The sequence below is a fragment of the Abrus precatorius genome, unplaced genomic scaffold, assembly GCF_003935025.1.
Source record: "Abrus precatorius isolate BTA unplaced genomic scaffold, Abrus_2018 Scaffold3, whole genome shotgun sequence".
NCBI lineage: Eukaryota > Viridiplantae > Streptophyta > Magnoliopsida > Fabales > Fabaceae > Abrus > Abrus precatorius.
This window is the reverse complement of record NW_020874373.1, coordinates 32,962,899-32,982,801: the sequence shown is the minus strand read 5'-3', so window position 1 is coordinate 32,982,801 and position 19,903 is coordinate 32,962,899. Positions and strand designations below refer to the sequence as shown.

Here is a 19,903-nt window from a genome sequence, read left to right as displayed (position 1 = left end):
ACTATTTATAGATTTGATTCTTGGCTTGGAATAGCTTGCGATGCAACTAAAGCAGAACAATTGTTTAATTAATGAAGTTTACTTTATAATTCTACCATCTAATACTATTTATCTTTTAAGGGGTAATCTATATTTAAAAAAATAATTAATTATATAAACTATTATGATCAAATGGGCTTTTTTTTCAACAAAAATTCCCCTAATAAAAGATTTAAAATATACTAAACAAATTTATTTAAATAGTTAGATAGGATTTACCAATAAATGAAAACATTATTAGAAAAAAAATAACAAACATTTTCTTTAAACATTTTAAAATAAATTAAAATACTCAAAGTAACATATAATATGAGATGGAAGAAGTATTAATTTACGAACATTCACGCTCTATTCCATATAACATTAGATAGATGATGTTCGAAGCGGTATTAATTTACTTCATGTTACATGTGATACATCTTGTGAGATTTGAATCACCATCTAGCTTAGCTAAAGGGAATACTAGTGAAATTCACTTTTTCCATTTTTGAACAATCCAACAGAACACTAGATAGTGTCAATCAACCAGATGATTAGGACATTTTTCATTCGACCTATGAAATATGAATTATTAACTTACGTCTAAACTTTCAATTATTTCAAAGTGCATCTGCATACTTGGAGACTTATCTGCAAAATAATACCTTGTACACACTTCTAATTTCCCCCTACTCTTATGGGCTTCAGATTCAAGCAAATGCAGCATTGTGTCCCTTTCATTCCTTATCCAAACTCGCCGTTTGTCGCTCCATTGTCTTGGAGTTCCATGAAGGATAAAGCGGAGTTGAGGGGCTCCTTGTATGAGCCTTTTGGAGATTCTCTCAAAAACATCATGGTTAGTTAAATATGCCCCAGTAGAGTTCAAACCAACATCAACATAATGAATCTCACTGATGCTGTTCAGTAAGCATTCCTTTGTATTAGGTACTATAGAAATCTCCTCTGACCCACTGGATTTTTTTACCATAGGTTGTCCCACATCAGGTAAGTTCACATTAGATTCAATATCTGAGAAGCCAAGCTCAGTAACTATCTGGTTAAGTACAGCTCCACCTTTGCTAAATCCAAGAATGAATGTTTTGGGCTGGTTAAAACTGGAGGAAGAAGTGCAGTCAGGTTTTGTATCTACTTGCCTTCCCAAAATGACTTCTTTCACCTGCATTACAAGAAATTTAAAATATGGAAAGCATTCAATGCAAGCAGTGATTACAAGTTGCGAACAAGTGCAAAACGGTAGATTCTGCAAAGGATCATCAATTTACAGAGGCTAAGGAGCCAGAACCTGGTTTGAATATGGAATACATTTGCTAAAGATTTGGTTATACAGTTACTAGGATTATATGATGTGAATAATGGTCAAGATGGAAATTTATGTTGTCAACACCCAGCACACATGACAGATAGGACTAGGAATGAGGAAGGTTTTCAGGTGTGAATTTTGTTTTGATAAAAAGCAAAGAGGATTCTCTTTATGAGAATCTCTATTTTTTTTTCCTTTTGCTGTCTTCCATTCTGGTTGACCTAATGGGGAAGGTAGTCTTATTAAGGCTTATGAAATGGCATAGAATATCCAAATCTAGCCATAGAAGTTTTACTATACAGACATCAATACTGGTTTAGATTTTAAACCATAAATGCAAATATCTCTCTGCTTTGATTCTTGAACTACTGTGCATTAAGAGCCAAAACATTACTTGGACCCAACAACAACTGCATGAAGTAAAGTAGTTGTAGTCATGGAAAAAGCAATGTGTAGCATATAAGAAGGCGAAGAACAGGGCATACTTCTTCAAGACAGTTAGATAAGAGTGAGACAGTCGATGTAGATGCAGGGAACCCAGTTGGATGATATGACATTGGCTCTCCATATTGATTCACAGATTGCATGAAGTCCTTATAGACAGCAAAAGGTCCATTGAAAACAGAAGCCTCAATAACCCAAGCATTGATGAAAGAACCAAATTTGGAAACAACAATTTCAGATAGTTTCTGTAAGTCTGATAGCCTTTCAATCACTGGATTACCAGTCCCTTCGACTTGATCACCACAGAAGAAGATGGCATTCGCTACAGGTACCTGCAATGAATCAGAAGAATAATGCTTGATATGCAAAATGGCAATGGTGATGTAAAGGTTTGGAAACATCCTTATTCAAGAAAATGAAACAGCGACTTCTGAATTGAAGTTGCAAGCATATCAAAATGCTCTATTTCACATTTTCAAAATAGTGAAAACCTATATACATAAGCCCATCAATTCGCAAAATTTTAACCACACACAGGGAATAACCATACTAAGTCAATTCAAGAAAAAAAAAATGCTCACCAGTGATTGCTTACAATGAGAAGCAAATTATTGACCAACTTCTTCTCATGCTCGCATAGAAAGCATTATTGAGCCATGATATGTTTACATTTTCAGTAAGTCCATAACCTAGAAAAGATAACTTCGGTTTACAGATAAAAGAAATTCAAATAATTTACAGCAGAGTCCAAGGCACGATTTTCTACTTTTGTAAAACAGCAAAAATAAGCAAGCCAATTAAAGCTAAAATATAAAATAAAAGGCTATGACAGTTATAACAAGTAACTTGTTCCGCTTTTAGATGATGTGAATTGAAAGCTCTACTCTTATCTATTAACTTTGGGGGTTCACCTTTAAGGAACTAACTTACCCTCAGGGTTTTGGTTTCAGGAGAAAGGCAGAGCGATGCACCAACTCTATGGTATGTCCCACTGTTATGATGCAATGGCACTCTCAAAACTCCACTCCAACGATCCATTTGTGGATCTTCACAGAATGTTTGAATCAAGCACAGTGAATGTTAGAAGATGTGAACACTGCATAAGGGTCATTAAACTAACAAGTCCAAATGTCCAATATAGGCAGCAAGAGAAGCTCAGCTTAGACGTCTTCAACATTATAAACGTTTTTGTTTACCATTCTTTAGTATAAAAGAAATCATCACATTTTTAAATGGCAATAAATCGATATTTTAAAAAATCACAGGGACAATGAACTTCAACTCACTTCTACTCTAGTAGCATTCACTCACTAAACAAAAATACTTATAGTATTTACAAAACCAATCGCAATTGAGCTGAGTGTGGTAAGAAACAGACACAAGACTCAGCTACACAGACACACACATAAACATGTTTAAAAATTTTATTATAATTAATTTTTTTAGAATGTTAAAATTAAAAGTAAAAAATAGCTTATTTTTAAGATGTAAAAATGGGGTTTTTAGAATAATAATAAAACTTATATCTTAAATACATTATATATACAAGTCAGGATCAAATAGCACTTGTGTCAAACCTACTAAAACGATACTTTCAATAGCTTTTCATCAAACACCAATTCTATCAATCCGACTATTGATTCTTATACTATTACCATGAAGATCGTATATATAAAAATTTACACAACTTGGACATTTTTATATCAGTAATTCAATAACAAACTTATATTTTGAATAATATATCATTTGTTAAAATATTGTGAAGGGATAAAATATTAATTATTATTTAAATTATGTGAATTTATTTTTTATAAAAAGTTTAAGCGCGTGGATATACAAACATATATATACCATAAAAGTTTTATATTAATCTCCAAAGGGACTCTATTTCTGTAATTGCAGCGGTAGTTGAAGCTGAGAGGAGCTCCCAGCATCCCTTTCAGACAATTTATCAAACACAACATATGACAATGCGACAGGCACTTCCAAACTGTTGAATCATACAAGCATCCTCGTAAACAGGCATAAGAGAAAATCGAAATTCTTCATTGTAATCAAAGGAAGGGAACCAAAATTAACCATCATAGACAGACTATGGATTAGCATAAAAAAGCAAAAAAAAAAGAAAAGAAAACCACATAAAAATATATGCCAACTTTGCACTGAATTGTCAGTAAAATTGAAGGCGAAAATTTCTCAGAAGCCACGACATGAAATTTTTAACGAAAAATTAAAACCAAAAAGATTGGACTCACTCAAAGCTTTTCTTCACAATCTCACTGCAGCTTTTATATTACTTCACTCTAAGCTTTTCTTCATAATCACATCACACTCGGACTGGCAGTGTGTCCTGCTTTTGTAGCCTGAAATAAACATTTAGCAGTTATTTAATATTTTTTATATTAAGAATTTATGTCATTTTTATTTTAAAAATTATCAGAATTAGTAATAAAAGTTATTCACTCGAAAAAATAATTTTTTATATACTACAACAAGTATTAATATATCAAAATAAAAATTTTAAATAACAACAATTAAAGATATCATATTCAATTTTTTTATAAAACAATAAATTATCGCTACAAAATAATCATATATTATAAATTTATTTTTCTTTTAAAAATGTTTATACTACTATATAAGATAATTTATATATTTAACAATTAAATATATATTCTTTTTGGTAAATTAACAATTAAATATATTTATTTGCATGATAAATAAATGATTCATTAATATAAATTTTATAACAAAATAACAATTTTATTAACTTCATTTTTAAAATTAAGTTTAAATATTTAAAAATAATATTTTTTATTAAAAATTAATTTATTGTATCAAAAATATAAAAAATACAATAAATATTTATTTTAATAAAAAAGTATTATTAATCATTTAATTAACAAAGCCAATAAAATAAAAATATGAAAGCAATTTTCGCAATCACTACATATTAAAATATGTCTATACTTCTTTTAAGACTTAATTCATTTACTGTAAACTATGCATAATTTTAATCATTTTAATTTTAATTATTCAAGTTTAATTTATTTTTCAAACTTCAAATACTGGAATACTACTTCGTAGTAAGAACTTGATTGCCACATTTGGTTTCCACTAACACTCTTTTCATGTTGTCCTCCGTGATTCTCAGAACTCATGGCTTTACACAAAGACTCACCTCATCATTCATCCTTAGCAGAAAAACACTGTGCTACTGTTCTTCTTCATCATCATCATCATCCATGCCTGCATCCCAGTCCATGGTCAAAAGGGTTTGCTCGTTGGTGTGTGATTCATACTATCAGCATGCCCACATGAGAGTTTCTTCTCCAAGACTCCACCTTGACGTTGATGCTGATTCCTTGACCCACGAGCAAGCTGTTACCATTGTTGCTTCGCTTGCAGGTGAAGCTGGTTCAATGGTGGCTCTGAGCTTCTTCAATTGGGCAATTGGGTACCCCAAGTTTCGACATTTCATGCGCCTTTACATTGTGTGTGCAACGTCTCTCATTGGGAATGCGAATTCAGAGAAAGCACATGAAGTGGTTCAGTGTATGGTGAAGAGTTTTGCTGAGATTGGGAGGTTGAAAGAGGCTGTGGAAATGGTTATTGAGTTGCATAACCAAGGCTTGATTCCCAATACTCGAACACTGAATTGGGTCATTAAGGTTACTAGTGAAATGGGTTGGGTTGAATATGCAGAGTACCTGTTTGAGGAAATGTGTGTGAGAGGGGTTCAGCCTAATTCTGCTAGCTATAGGATGATGGTTGTTGCATACTGTAAGATGGGTAATGTTGTGGAGGCGGATAGGTGGTTAAGTGTCATGCTTGAGAGGGGATTTGTGGTTGATAATGCAACGATGACGTTAATGATCAGTGAATTCTGTGAGAAGGGTTTTGCAACGAGAGCATTATGGTATTTCCGTAAGTTGAGTGACATGGGTTTGAAGCCCAATTTGATTAATTTCACGTCTATGATTGAAGGGTTGTGCAAAAGGGGCAGCATCAAGCAGGCGTTTGAAATGTTGGAGGAGATGGTTGGTAAAGGTTGGAAGCCTAATGTGTATACACATACAGCGTTGATTGATGGTCTCTGCAAGAAAGGGTGGACTGAAAAGGCATTCAGACTGTTTCTTAAGCTTGTTCGAAGTGAAAATCACAAGCCTAATGTTCTTACGTATACTGCCATGATAAGTGGGTATTGCAAAGATGATAAACTGAACCGGGCAGAAATGCTGCTGAGTCGAATGAAAGAACAGGGCTTAGTCCCGAACACAAACACATACACAACTCTCATTGATGGGCACTGCAAAGCAGGAAATTTTGAAAGAGCATATGATTTGATGAATCAAATGAATGAGGAGGGTTTCAGTCCCAATATCTGTACATATAATGCCATTGTTGATGGCCTTTGTAAAAAGGGAAGGGTAAAAGAGGCTTATGAAGTGCTTAAGAGTAGCTTTAATAATGGGTTGAAAGCTGACAAAGTCACCTATACTATTCTCATAGCTGAACATTGCAAACAGGCAGAGATAAAGCCAGCATTGGTGTTATTCAACAAGATGGTCAAAAGTGGTATTCAACCTGACATTCATTCATACACCACATTGATTGCAGTTTTCTGTAGGGAAAAAAGAATGACAGAAAGCAAGATGTTTTTTGAGGAAGCTGTGAGATTTGGACTTGTACCAACAAACAAAACTTATACATCAATGATATGTGGTTATTGCAAAGAAGGCAATTTGAGCTTGGCACTGAAGTTTTTCCATAGGATGAGTGACCACGGTTGTACTCCGGATTCTATTACTTATGGTGCTCTTATAAGTGGGCTTTGTAAACAGTCAAAGTTGGATGAGGCTCGTAGGTTGTATGATGCAATGATAGAAAAGGGACTTACTCCATGTGAAGTTACTCGAGTAACTCTGGCTTATGAATATTGCAAGATAGATGACTGTTGCTCTGCTATGGTTGTTCTTGAAAGGCTAGAAAAAAAACTCTGGATCCGGACAGTTAATACCCTGGTCAGGAAGTTATGTAGCGAGAGGAAAGTAGGTATAGCAGCACTGTTCTTTCATAAGTTACTAGACATGGACCTTTGTGTCAATCGTGTGACTTTAGCAGCATTTATGACTGCATGCTATGAAAGCAATAAGTATGCTCTTGTTTCTGATTTGTCTGCAAGAATATACAAGGAAAATCGTTTGGCACTCAAAGTCACTAAATAACAAAATGTATGATGGGCCTTGATGCTTTCTAAGGCTGGTTGCATCTAGATCAGTAACTAGTTGAATTTTGTATTTGAAGTATTTGGGGGTAAATACCCTTGCCACTAATGATGTGAGATTTGCGACATCTTGATACTGAATTCTGCATTAGACTACTATTTAATGCGATCAACACCTGGGGTCATGAAAGGCACCAAGTCTGTAACTCATGAGGTAATCTTACATTTGCATCATCCCATTGAAATTCTAGAAAGTTTGAAATCCTTAACTTATGAGTTTTATATCAAAAGTTAAAGTTTATTTGAATATCATGCCTTTGTAGTTTCTCATCCAGTGTTCTCTTCCTGTTCCACTTCATGTTTTCGTAGAAGTGGAACAGCAGATACAACAGCAAAATTAAGTTTGTCAATATTTTCTTTCTGTTTTTCAGGTTTCCTTTGATGAGCTTGTCTGTCTGTCAGATGCATCTAAGGTCATCTTTTATTGAAATAAGTTGGACTGGAAAGGTTCTTATATTATTCTTTTGATGATTACAATTACCTACATCCTGCAAGAGACAGTTAGCTTTGAGATTATCGAAAGTCTCGTTGGCTTGTCACCTGTGAATCCATTTTGTATTTATGGAAAGTCCCAATTGGATTATATGAAAATAGCGCTCTCTTTTGGCTTGTTTAAATGGCAGTGTCACTCACCCCTTATACCAAAGACCTCTCACTTTCTATCAATAAGATGACCATGTTTCATACAACTCCACTGCAGATTTGCAAACTGGGAAACAATTCTCTACTGAAATTGATTCAATGCCAAAGGAAAAACCGACTCCTCACACCAATATATACAATTATAGAAATACCAAAATCAAACATATGCTACCTGAAGAAAAACAGAGAAATGAAGAGTGCTATCCAACCATCCTTGTTCTTTTGGTGTTTGCCTTCTCAATCCTGAAATTTTCCACCGGTGATAGCATCAGAACTCAGAAGCATACTTTTGCTGTTATCAGTATTAAGTCTCAAAGACAATGAATTAAACACCAAATTTGTTCCTGAGAAACTCATCATGGGACACATTAGTCCTTGATAATATAAAGATCTCACCTTAAGACCTAAAAATCACAAGTATTGATCATATAATTCCTTAACCAAGTGACACTTTGGTCCCTGAAAAGAACTAGTGTGGATAGGATTGTGATTTTTGGGCACTAAGGTGGAGTTTGTACAGTTTTAAGAACTGGTAAAGCCGTTGTCAATTTTTTAAAGACGAACCTTGATGTTTACTGCAAAGACAACAACATACCATCTACTGCTGACAGGTGTACTGTGTATAGTGTGTCGATTTGTTAATGAAGCTACTGGCTGATTTGCCAATGTAGAGGATGATGATGATGCTGCTGTTGCTGAAGCTCCTCGTAACAAGTTTGGACTTCAAACAGTATCCCATTCTCCTGCAATGTCAAATGTGAAGATAAAGTAAATTATTATATTCAGTTATGGCATATCATTTATATTTCACTTTCACTCTTTTTCCCCTATATTTTTATCTTAAAGTTTTGTAGCACTGCTATTAGGGTCTAGACCCTCCATACAGGGTTACTACTGTTAGGGATGTTCTTTTTTCTTTCTTTTCTTTTTACTTCTTTTAATGAACTAAATTTTATTCAGCAAAGAAGAAAATAACCAAGGGGGAGTAGTGATGATCTAAAGCTAATGCTGTAATCCTTAATGATTTTGATATTCTATTAAAATCATATCTGTGTGCTTTTGCTTTGGTGGGAAATCTTGATGATATATTTATATTCCTGAAACCTTCGTCGAGAGGTTTGTGACCAATGAGAAATAAGGATTTGAAAGTTCTAAGTTAAATATCTAACAACTAGGCCCTGTAGCTCTCCCAAAGTGTGATTTTCAGGATTCTAAGCCCAATATTCAATAATTTTTCCTGCCAAAATATGGGATGGGCTAGGGCAATGGACAAAAAATTTAGACAACTTTAACTATTTTTTTCCTAATCGTTTTTTAACAACAAAAAAAAAGGGTAAAAAATAAAAAAGGAATAAAGGTAAAATTAAATACAAATTACAACTATTAAAATAAAAAGATAATTAGCAAATTATGATGTTTTGTCTGCCTCGGAGACAAAATTGGGTGTTGATAATTGGTCAAACGTTATCTGTCTCCAAATACCTTATGAGATGATTGATGGACATTAGAGATCTTGCAAATAGCAAGAGAGTGAAAATATTCAGTGCTTTTTTCTTTACTTTTGTTAAAAAAATTAGCAAAGCACATCTGCACATGGGCCACAACGTGTTCATTATTTTGGCCGTGGATGACATACATGTTTTATAATTCTTTGTCGACCTGTTTTTATTACATAAACTTTTAAAATTAAAAAATAATGAAAATATTATTATATTTATAATTATTTAATAGAAATAGATAATAGAAATGTTACTCTTTTCTATTTTTGCTACCACGAAAGGGATAAGTAATCTTGTACAATCAAGATTAATTGCTATCATTTCTCGGGTTGTGTACCGCACGATAGTGTGACTAATTCTTTATTCTACAGATTTAAAAAATAATAGTCTTTCAATAAAGTAACGTTTTTAACGTACTATTTTCAATATATTATTAATTATTAATTAGAATTTATCAAAAATTACAAAAAATTTATGAATCTTTTTTTTACTTTTAATTTAATATTTATCTCTCTTGCTTTTATAATTTTTAATAAATTTTATTTTATTAAAAATAGTGTTTTAAAGAATGTATTCATAGCATTCTTTTATATCTCAATATAAATATAAAATTATTATATTTACCAAATTTATTTGAGGCTTTCTTAATATTACTAACTATATAGTAAGCACTCTTAACATAGATTTATATTTGCTTGACACTCTTCGCCCGATTTAAACATCTAAAAATTGTAATAAACTATTTTAATAAAATTTTACTACTTTTAAATACTTAAACTTAATTCCAAAAGTTAAAATTAGTAAAATTGGAAACCAAAATTCATCTACTGCGACTTTTTTCCCTTCATTGTTCGTTTCACTGATACAATAATTGCCACGTTACATTAATTTCCTGAATAACAAAAGGAATCAAATCTTATTATGCAGATTATGATGCGCAAAAGCTCTTCTAAATTATTGGAATATAGCAGTTTAGCCAGTCTACTTAACTTCAACCTTCAATAGAAAAATGAAAGATTATTTTCACGTGTTATTATTATAATATAGTAATTCATGACATCATTATATGAGATAGAGTAATGACATTATATACTTACCAGCAGCACATGTGCATTTACACTTTTCTTTTATACTTTTCTAGAAAGGGAATCAATTCAAATCAGAGTTGTTTATATAAATTAATTATTAGCTGAGTAATATACACGTATTCTCAGGTGTATAGTGTATGGTTTATGAGCATGAGGCATCTTAGGCTTTGGAAACAGAACACCAGATACCATAATGTTTACAAGTGTGACACATAATATGGATGTAGAATTTCGATGTTTATGTTAAGTAAAATAAATTCCACATGAACAAAACATAGAGCGCTAAATCTTCAACTTGTAAAAGAAATTGAAAGTCAAAGCAACTGTATTATGAATTTCAACTTAGGTGTAAGTTCCAGATATCTTCAAATTAATAACTTGGGATTTATGTAGTTTTAACATGAGATTACTGAGTTAGACTTACCTAATGAACGAATTCTCTTTAAAATTCTTGCGAACCGAGGCTAATTAAGAACTGCACAAAGTGATCAAGATTCATATTTACAAAAGTTTAACCATTTATAATAGACAATCCCTTGAAATTTCAGTAGGCTTGCTCTGTGATTCTAATAATGAACAAATTACAAACATAATTCGCGTGGATGCCGTAAAAACTGATTTTCTTTTCAACTTTGCATATTTTTCTGTTGGTAAACGAAATGCAAAAGTAGACCAAAAACTTAGTATTGATAGAAGAAAATACCTAATTAGCTACTTCATTAACCATCTCCCTCTCTTTTTTTCATTATTATGTCATAAATTTGCAATGCAATTCATTTACATAAATATAAATGGAGTATATTCCCAAAAAAATAAAAAATCAAACATTTATTTCTCATTTACCATATATTGAACTCTCTGAATCATGATTCGATTAGTTCAATGGTTAAATTTATAATTAAACCATAACAAAAATGAATTATGTTTTAAAAAAACATACCAGTTTACCACCTTACTAATATTCAACTTGTCCTTAATTAAAGTTTACCATTTTTAGATGTTAATAAGTATCTTTTAAGAGATAATTTTCCTTGAAAAAGAATTAAACACTAGTGACATGCGAGCTACTTTCTTAATCAGAAATCAAACTAATTCAATTCACTATCATGTGAATTAATTCTTTCCCCTAAATCTAACTCTCCTTAGTTGTTGCATAGCTTTTTAAAACAATATTTTAAGATTCTCAATCAAGAAGTGTCTAAATTGCTAATATATACCAAAAAGAAAAAAAGTGTCTAAGTCAGCTTTTGCATACTTGAAGTAATGTCTCTCCAATCCACTATAGCAAAAGAAAAGCGATCACCTACGACCAAATTAAGGAATTGACAAGGATATCATAAAACTCGATATTAATAACGGAAGTCAATTTTCCAACTTGAAAATCATGCAGAAAAGAAAACAAATCATAATGTCATCCGTCTCATTATTTTTCATATACGCAGTGTGCTTAATTTTTATATTTTGTATTAAAACTTTAAACAGATTATGTCTTGGACCAAGTTTGAAGTAACCAAAAGTCAAACAAAGTTTACATTGCTTAAATATTCAATTTTTCAACTAATACCAGATATAAAGGAATGCCAATTGGAAAATTTTCAACATTCTCGTAATTTTTATTTATGCTTATGTTGTTGACAAGCATCAGCACTGAAATTACTCAGTGGTGTGCAAAAAACATTTCAAACTGCATTGACAGCAAAAAAAAGACTTAATTATGAACTGCACAAACGAAAAACACAACACTAATAAGAGCACTGGATTAAACTGCAATCACTCAATTCATCCACCCATTGTTCAACCTCATTTGCCTCTAAGGCCATTTCAACCACCTTGGCTTGGCTTCTATTTTTGGCTAAGTTATTTAGTAGATCAACTAAGCTCCTCCTCCTCCTCTTTGACCCTTGTGATTCACAACTATCATTTGGTGATGATGGTGGAGAAGTTTCCGTCAACCGCCGCTTAGGAGCTGTTGTTCTCGACGGCTCCAACGGCTCATCCAAGCCAATGAGGTGAGGAAAATTCAGCTTGGCTTTTCGGCCTCGCATCTTGAAAGCGGCTTTGTCATAAGCCAAAGCCGCTTCCTCTTCTGTTACATAAGTTCCAAGCCAAACCCTTGCACCATTTTTCTTTGGATCTCTTATCTCCGCCGCAAACTTCCCCCACGGCCTACGCCTCACGCCCCGGTAATGCTTCCATTTTGGAGGCGCGTGGACTTCACGCGCTGCCGTGGTGTTAGAATGCTCAAAATTGAACTCATTTGTGTGTGAACTATTATCGTGGCTTGGGCTTGGAAGAGCTTGATGTGATGTTAGAATGCTTGAATCATTGTCAAGCAGGTATTGTTGAATTTGTTTCAAACATGCAAAGTCTGAATCCATGGTGGTGACTGACATATTTTGGAAGCTAAAGGTGACAATGGTGTTTGTTTTTGGAGGTGACAATGGTGTTTGTTTTTGGAGGTGAAGTTTGATGTTTGTGAAAGAACTGAGCCCTGAACTAAGCTACTTTGTATTTATAGCAATGTTTTCTGCTTTGGAATTGTATTATTCAAAACTTGGTAACTGAACAACGTGGGATTATTTCATTAAATGTTATTTTTAAGGTTATTTCTACGAAAGTTCAACGTATTGTTGAGCGACATTCAGTTGTTGTCACGTGCAATTTGTTCAATAAACTAATAGCAAAGCCTGTTTGAGAAATTTTTAGTCTCTCGTTTGTGGGAGAAATTATTATTTTGAATTTTATGGTTTTGTTAGACATGTGTGATTTATCATAAATCATTTATATGTAAAAATAAAATTCAATTAAAATATATTAATAATATAAAATTGTTTTTTTTTATAATGTCATGTCAATCATAAACTATTATGTAGTTTAAAGTTATTAATTTTTGCAATAATTATTTCAAAAATCATAGTTAAGGTGATTTCTAATTAATTATCAGAGTCTACACAAAATTAAATTCACGAAAATGTCACAATATATATCTTTATTTACTATTTAACATGTGTTAGGCTAGTATTTTGCCTTAACCACCGGTGGACATCGTTGAATTAGCGTTAACGACTTATTATATATACTTTTTTAAAGTTTATATATATATATATAATAAGAAATTAATAAATAATAAAAGATTTAAAAATTATAGTATTAATGTTATTAATGTATTAAATTTAATAATATCTTATAATTTTTAATTAAATATTATTATATAATTTATTGTTGTATATCAACGTGTTAAAAAATTTGTTATACACAATTCATTTTTAAAATAGTTTAGATTACTTCATATTTAGCGCATGTGTAAAAGTTTTTAATAAATATTATAGCCCTTAGGTAGAACGACCGTTGCGTTGAGCATTAATTATATATTGTCTTTACTTGTTCCATTAAGGGAGCTGTTTTGCTCCGTTTTTCATGTAATAATAATAATAATAATAATATTCATATAATATTAAGAATAATAATAACAATTTGTTGTTTTTTCATTTAAAGGTTTGAATTAGATTAAATTTATGCATAAATCGCTCTTATAAGAATAGAGATTTGTGATATTAAAATTTCACATTGTTGTCTTTTGGTGAATACAGCGTTGTTTTATTCAATTAAATAAAGAGTAAGCGTTGAGCTTACTAAATTGTGACCAGCAAATGCATATGGCCACATTAATATTCATACCAAGCTAATAAAAACGAGATAGAATTTAAATTTCAACATAAACAAAACTGCAATCCTTTACTAAGAATATTTTTATGGAAATTAATTTCCTCTTTGATTAACCAGTTGTAAGCTATAAACTTACCAAAGTGATGATGTGAAAATATTAGATTACGCAAAATCTACTTTTAATAAAGAATTTTCTATTACTTGAACATTTAAAAATTGGTACTGTATATGATTAATTTTTTAATTTTTAAATATATGCATCTTAAAATATATTTTTAAAATAAAAGAAGAGCACTAAAAGATGTTTCACTTTCGAAGTATAAAAATCATTTTTCTTTAATAAATGATAACTTTTGTTTACATCATTAGAGAGTGTACGCTTCAGATGTAAGATAAAAATAGGAAAAGAAAAATCAGCATTCAAGAAAAAAAATAGAATTAATTTTACATTTATCCTTTTATGGAAAATTCTACAATCCTTTTGCACACAAATATACTTTTTTAACAATAAAGTTATTTCAACCAATGGCTAGATGATTTATTTACGTTACAACTAGCAATTCCAAGTTTGAATTATATACAGTTTAAGAACATATTCTATATAAAAGTGAAACACTTAAAAATATTTATTTTTAGGGATACAAATAACATTTTTTTATACAAAAGTTATCCTTGAAACGTAAAAGAAAACTCAAAAGCGTGGTTCATATATAGTATAAGTAAAGATATAGGAATGGTTCAGACAATAATAACGCCTTCAAGCTGGCCCCAGAAAAAGAGAGAAAGAAAGAATGAATGAATGATAGAAATGAAAATATATGCCCTGAAGCAATGGTACATTCATTCACATTACTCATTTTCATGGAGAAGGGAATTGATGTGTATACTCTTAAGTTTTCCCCAAGATATTAGGAGAGATTGATAGTTTATTTCTTTTAAGTGGACTCCATTTCGCACCAAAACATTATTAAGCAAAGCAGAAGAATGTGCCTTTTATTTGATTGCCAACATATCCATTGAATATTGCATTTTAAAAATTAACTCTTTTCCTTTTCTTTTATTTTAAAATAATTCCAATGGTTGTTGGGGAAATCGATGGAATTTATTTAATGCTGATTCTTATCTGTTGTTTTATATCTGATGTGGCAGTCACTGTCGGTGTCCTTTTTTTATGTTAAACTAAAATTTATTTAAAATTAATTATAAAAAAAGTCATTTTTATCTTACATCACCTCTTCTGTTTATCTTTCTCTTCTTAAACTTAAACTCAAAATCTTCTAACATGAACGATACATATCACATGTTAGCAAACTTTCTTCCTCCCTAAGAACTAGAACCAACAAAATGAGTGCAAAATAAACCAACTTGTAAATTTTATATTTTAGGTTTAAATTAAATTTACAAGTCATACGCGAGCTAAGCCTGCAAAAACCTAGCTTAAGTTGAATACATTTAATTTGTACACTCATCTCCTTTGTAAGCTATGTTCCATGGCTTAGTTGATGGCCACAACTATTAGATTTATAATCATTTCTACACATGCATGAGACTAGTTGCTTAAACGATGATCAAACTAAAAGGGAAAATGAAAATTTTGTGAGATCCAAACCTTAAAAAATGAAAAAGAAATTAAACAAGGCAAGGATCAATTTAAGTAGAAAGGCAAATGTAAAAAGAAATACAATCAAATTTAACTTATTCAAGGCCATAGGCATAGTGAAAAAAAAGGAAAATAAAATCTAGAAATTAAGAAAGGAATTATTAGAGAAATTAGGGATAATACAAAACACCTAATATATCATTAGTTCAATTTGATTTTGTCAAGTTCATTTTTCTCAACCCATTACTTAAATCGGAGGCATTTTGTATGAATTGAACTCATATAGACTTGTCAACCCAAACAAATTCAAATTTTGCTTAACAATTTGATTCGATTTATTTGAGTCCATGGATTAACCCAAAAGTTTCAAATACAGATAATTTTAACGAGAGAAAAAGGGAGAAAAGGGTCCAATTGTTTAGTTTTGTTTTTTTATTGACTTCAATATCGTATTACGAAATTACTCTTAAATACTTGTATTTAAATGGAAGAATCAACTTTTTCTTTCTCAGATTGAAAGGTGGAGCTAGCAAAAAAAATAATAACAAGCTTTTCATAAATACACATCCATCATTTTGGATGAAGTTGTATTAATGATCAAATAAATTAAATTTGTCCTTGCATGCATATCTATAGTATTTTGACTATTTTACAACTAATAATCAACCTTTTCTTGGATTTATTGCCGTGTCAGGATCCTCATCTATATCATAAAACATAATTACCTGAATCTCATCAATATTATACATATAATTTCATTAATCTTTACCAACTGCACCAACATAAACAAAATCATGTTCTATCTTAGTACCAAATTAGACTATAATCACTGAACTCTCATTCAACAAATGATCTGCAACTTTCCTCTAACCCCACTTCAACCACCTTGGCTTGGCTTAGATTCTTAGCTAACTTATTCAGTAAATCAACTAAGCCCTTCCTCCTCTTTATTCCCTGTGACTCTAAACTATCTTCTGAAGATGGCGATGAAGGTGGAGAAATTTTTGACAACCTCCGCTTAGAAGTTGTCACTTTCATTGGCTCTAACAATTTATTATCCGAGCCAATAAGATGAGGAAAGTTAAGCTTAGCTTTTTGACCACGCATCTTGAAAGCGGCTTTATCATAAGCCAAAGCTGCTGCTTCTTCGGTTTCATAAGTTCCAAGCCAAACCCTAGCTCCATTCTTCTTTGGATCCCTTATCTCCGCCGCAAACTTTCCCCACGGCCTACGCCTCACGCCTCTGCAGTGCTTCCATGTTGGTGGCGCGTGTACTTCACGCTCCACCATAGTCAATGCATGCTCCCTACATAAAACAATGTTCTCCGAATCACCATCACATGTAGGGTTTGAAAATGGATCATGAGATGTAGATTGGTGGCTTTTAGGTTCTAAAACGTCCATGACATTTCTTGAATCGTGCCCAAGTAGGTATTGTTGAACAGATTCCAAGAATGCAACCTTGGAATCCATGGTGATGGAAATCATGTATTAATTTTCAGCTTTGTGCTGAATATGGTGGAAGCACTCATATGCCTTGAACTAAATGCTGCATTATAGCACCGAAATCTGTTTATATAATTGTAAATTTGTTTTAAAATTACTGTGGCACAACGTGCAAGTCTTTTTTTAAACATTCTTTTGATCGTTGTTTCTTTGAAAGTTCGATGGACTTTGGAATGGCTCTTATTGAAGTTTGAACTTTGAAGTAGAAATTTTGTCATCACGTGTGATTTGTAAACTTAAATAATAGCAAACCCTGTTAGTGAATTTTTTTATTCTCGCCTTGTTGGTAAAATAGTTACTCTGATTTCTCGGTCGTATATTAGAGATCTAATACACTCGCACTATGTTTAACTTTTAACAATAAATTTATGCTATTGAATGTTAAATGATGTATGAGACACACCTCATCTTAACCACGCACCCACCTTGTTTTTATAAGTTAGCATATTCCTGGCCCGTACATATATAATTAAAAATTATAAAGCATTATTTTAACAAACCACTGATATCATTTTAAGCCAAACCACTCACTATAAAATATGGTTTCTGTAAATAATATGACCCTTAATTATGTATTTAGAACCATTGTTCATTTAATATAGTCTAAGGTGGGGAGCCCTTCAGCATGCCATTGTTTCGCATTTTAACTAAAAACAAAAAAGATTACATTTCACTCAAATATTATAACAGTGTTGAATCTCATGATTATTGTCATATTTCAAGGTAAATATACTTACATAAAATAAACCTAGTACATATGTTGAGCTGGCATGCTAGTAGGTCTCTATTTCCAATGTCCTTCAAGAATCTATTTGCCTACTGTTGAGCTTAGTCTCCACTTCTTGCCAGAGCAAAAGAGTGGATCTTACTTTATTTGATTTTAAAATATGATAATTCTAGCTCATATTCTTTATTTGAGATTCTTTTAGGTTGTCAATACTGAATTTGATTCCTCGCAATTATTTAGTGGGCATACTTATCTGTAGAGTTTTCTATTAGGTGTATCTCAGCAGTCATGATTGGTGCCTAGTGCCTAGAGGCTTAAGAATTTATAAAATTAAGCAATGAAAATGAGAACGGTAGGAGAACCGACGACAATGATAAAATGGTATGCGAAAAAAAATCAGGTTTCTTTCTGACATAGATAAGTTTGTATCCATAGATAAGTTTGGCATGATTTGAGTCTGTGTTATTCTTATCGTTTCTCCTTTATTCTTGGAGCAAACCAATTTTCTCAAATTCTATTATATAGATTACCTTCAATTCCTTTTAATTTACCGTACCTATCTATATACTATTATATTAGTAAAATTGAGAAGAAAATTACAAATATCATTATAAACGCATAAAACTATTATTATTATTATGAGAAACATACAATAAAAAATATCATTAAATATATGAGTACCAAAAGTGTTGAGGACAAGAAAATGTAAAAGAAAAAAGGGTGGGGGGGGGGGGCATTATACATGCAACAAAATTGAATTAATTTTAAGCATTCTACGTATATATCTATATATTTGATACATTTCGTTAAAAAATATATTTTTATACGATTTCTTAACTTATAAGTATAGATATATATTTAAAAAAATATTAAATACATTCTATTAAATGTTTTTAATTATTAATAAAATCATGCATTGAATGACTTTTTTGTTTTATATACAATAAATATTTTTAGTAAAGATTTTTTTGTTTTCACTGTCTTTTATATCACGTGTCCATGGAAATTAGAAAAGTAGTTCATGATATTTATTTATTTATTTAAAATAAAAATTAAATATGTCGAATATGTCATTTGGAATATTTTGTTTGAATCATCCATCATTTTGAAAGTTTAAAATAATATTAAGTATTATTCTCTCTACTAAATAATTGCTATTTTTCTGTTCAACCAACGTGAATATAACCAAGCGTCCTTAAATTTAAAGGGTTAAAAACAAACTTTAACTCGAGGTTGGTAGTTGTTACTGATAAAAAATGATTTATATCCAATAAAATTTAAACACATGACCTCTTGCTAAATAGATTAAGTCTACATGTGTTAATGTAATAAGGCCTTATAGTATTTACATCAGTCCTTCATGTTACCCTTACTTTATAATCTTATCAGGAAAGAAAAATAAACAATAATGTACAGAATATGAGAGTATTGAATAAGATAGATAAGGACATATTAAAAGATTAAATAATTTTAACACGAATTATTAAACAAAAGGAAAGGAACAGAGTGTACTAACTTTTTAAAATATTAATTAAAGAAAAGAGTCGAGTATGTATCATAATCCACTTAGCAAGATTCTCATATTTGAAGGACAGGATTAAGGTATTAAATATGTAAAGATAATAAGCACGCATGGGATTGAGTGATGAAACATTGCCCTTATCAGGCGCAGTACGCTACTCATATAACTGAATACAAATTAAAAATATGTGAATAAATCGTAATCACAATTGATAAATAAATTAAAAAATGAAAGGAATAACAACTTTGGAGAATGTGACCAAAAAGGCTTCGGTCCACCCACATGGCGATCACTTTCGTGGAACTACCTAATATTTGTCTCGTGTGACTAAAAAACAGTAAAAAAAAATCACAAAAGCATATCAACTTCTCACTGTGAAAGCCTACCAAGACTTTCCTTCTCAGAGCCAGCATATTAGGGCAACTAGGATTTTCGCCGTTCGGTTCAATTTAATTTTTACTCGAAGTTATTTGAACCATAAATAAAAGGTTCAGTTCATTTTAAGTACATTTTAACAATTGAATCAAATTAAATTGCAAAATATCAATTCAATTTGGATTAATTTTTTATGATTAAATTATTT

At 31.3% G+C, this 19,903-nt stretch overlaps 4 protein-coding genes across 4 annotated transcripts; 1 reads left to right on the top strand and 3 right to left on the bottom strand.

Annotated features, from left to right (window-relative positions):
- Nucleotides 1-437: 437 nt before the first annotated feature.
- LOC113863009 lies at nucleotides 438-4,158 on the bottom strand. The gene is made up of 5 exons (XM_027496370.1): nucleotides 4,118-4,158; nucleotides 4,039-4,065; nucleotides 2,714-2,829; nucleotides 1,825-2,115; nucleotides 438-1,195 (listed from the first exon to the last, which is right to left on the bottom strand). The coding sequence occupies exons 3-5, from the start codon at nucleotides 2,819-2,821 to the stop codon at nucleotides 611-613; spliced, it is 984 nt and encodes a 327-aa protein (XP_027352171.1). The 5' UTR covers nucleotides 2,822-2,829; nucleotides 4,039-4,065; nucleotides 4,118-4,158; the 3' UTR covers nucleotides 438-610.
- Nucleotides 4,159-4,914: 756 nt separating this feature from the next.
- LOC113863008 (pentatricopeptide repeat-containing protein At4g19890) lies at nucleotides 4,915-7,628 on the top strand. The gene is made up of 2 exons (XM_027496369.1): nucleotides 4,915-7,224; nucleotides 7,442-7,628. The coding sequence occupies exon 1, from the start codon at nucleotides 4,915-4,917 to the stop codon at nucleotides 7,009-7,011; it is 2,097 nt and encodes a 698-aa protein (XP_027352170.1). The 3' UTR covers nucleotides 7,012-7,224; nucleotides 7,442-7,628.
- A 4,413-nt stretch (nucleotides 7,629-12,041) lies between these two features.
- Nucleotides 12,042-12,692, bottom strand: LOC113862515 (ethylene-responsive transcription factor 1-like). The gene has a single exon (XM_027495597.1). The coding sequence runs from the start codon at nucleotides 12,690-12,692 to the stop codon at nucleotides 12,042-12,044; it is 651 nt and encodes a 216-aa protein (XP_027351398.1).
- Nucleotides 12,693-16,402: 3,710 nt separating this feature from the next.
- LOC113862514 (ethylene-responsive transcription factor 2-like) lies at nucleotides 16,403-17,053 on the bottom strand. Its single transcript, XM_027495595.1, has one exon. The coding sequence runs from the start codon at nucleotides 17,051-17,053 to the stop codon at nucleotides 16,403-16,405; it is 651 nt and encodes a 216-aa protein (XP_027351396.1).
- Nucleotides 17,054-19,903: the final 2,850 nt, after the last annotated feature.

Bases quoted from the DNA above. Each gene is read 5' to 3' on its own strand.
- LOC113863009 (XM_027496370.1), bottom strand. From the start codon at position 2,821: ATGGATCGTTGGAGTGGAGTTTTGAGAGTGCCATTGCATCATAACAGT. The intron at 2,116-2,713 runs GTAAGTTAGTTC...GATTCATTGCAG, and splicing joins CTGAAACCAAAACCCTGAGG to GTACCTGTAGCGAATGCCAT. The intron at 1,196-1,824 runs GTATGCCCTGTT...CTTGTAATGCAG, and splicing joins TATCTAACTGTCTTGAAGAA to GTGAAAGAAGTCATTTTGGG.
- LOC113862515 (XM_027495597.1), bottom strand. From the start codon at position 12,692: ATGTCAGTCACCACCATGGATTCAGACTTTGCATGTTTGAAACAAATT.
- LOC113863008 (XM_027496369.1), top strand. From the start codon at position 4,915: ATGTTGTCCTCCGTGATTCTCAGAACTCATGGCTTTACACAAAGACTC.
- LOC113862514 (XM_027495595.1), bottom strand. From the start codon at position 17,053: ATGATTTCCATCACCATGGATTCCAAGGTTGCATTCTTGGAATCTGTT.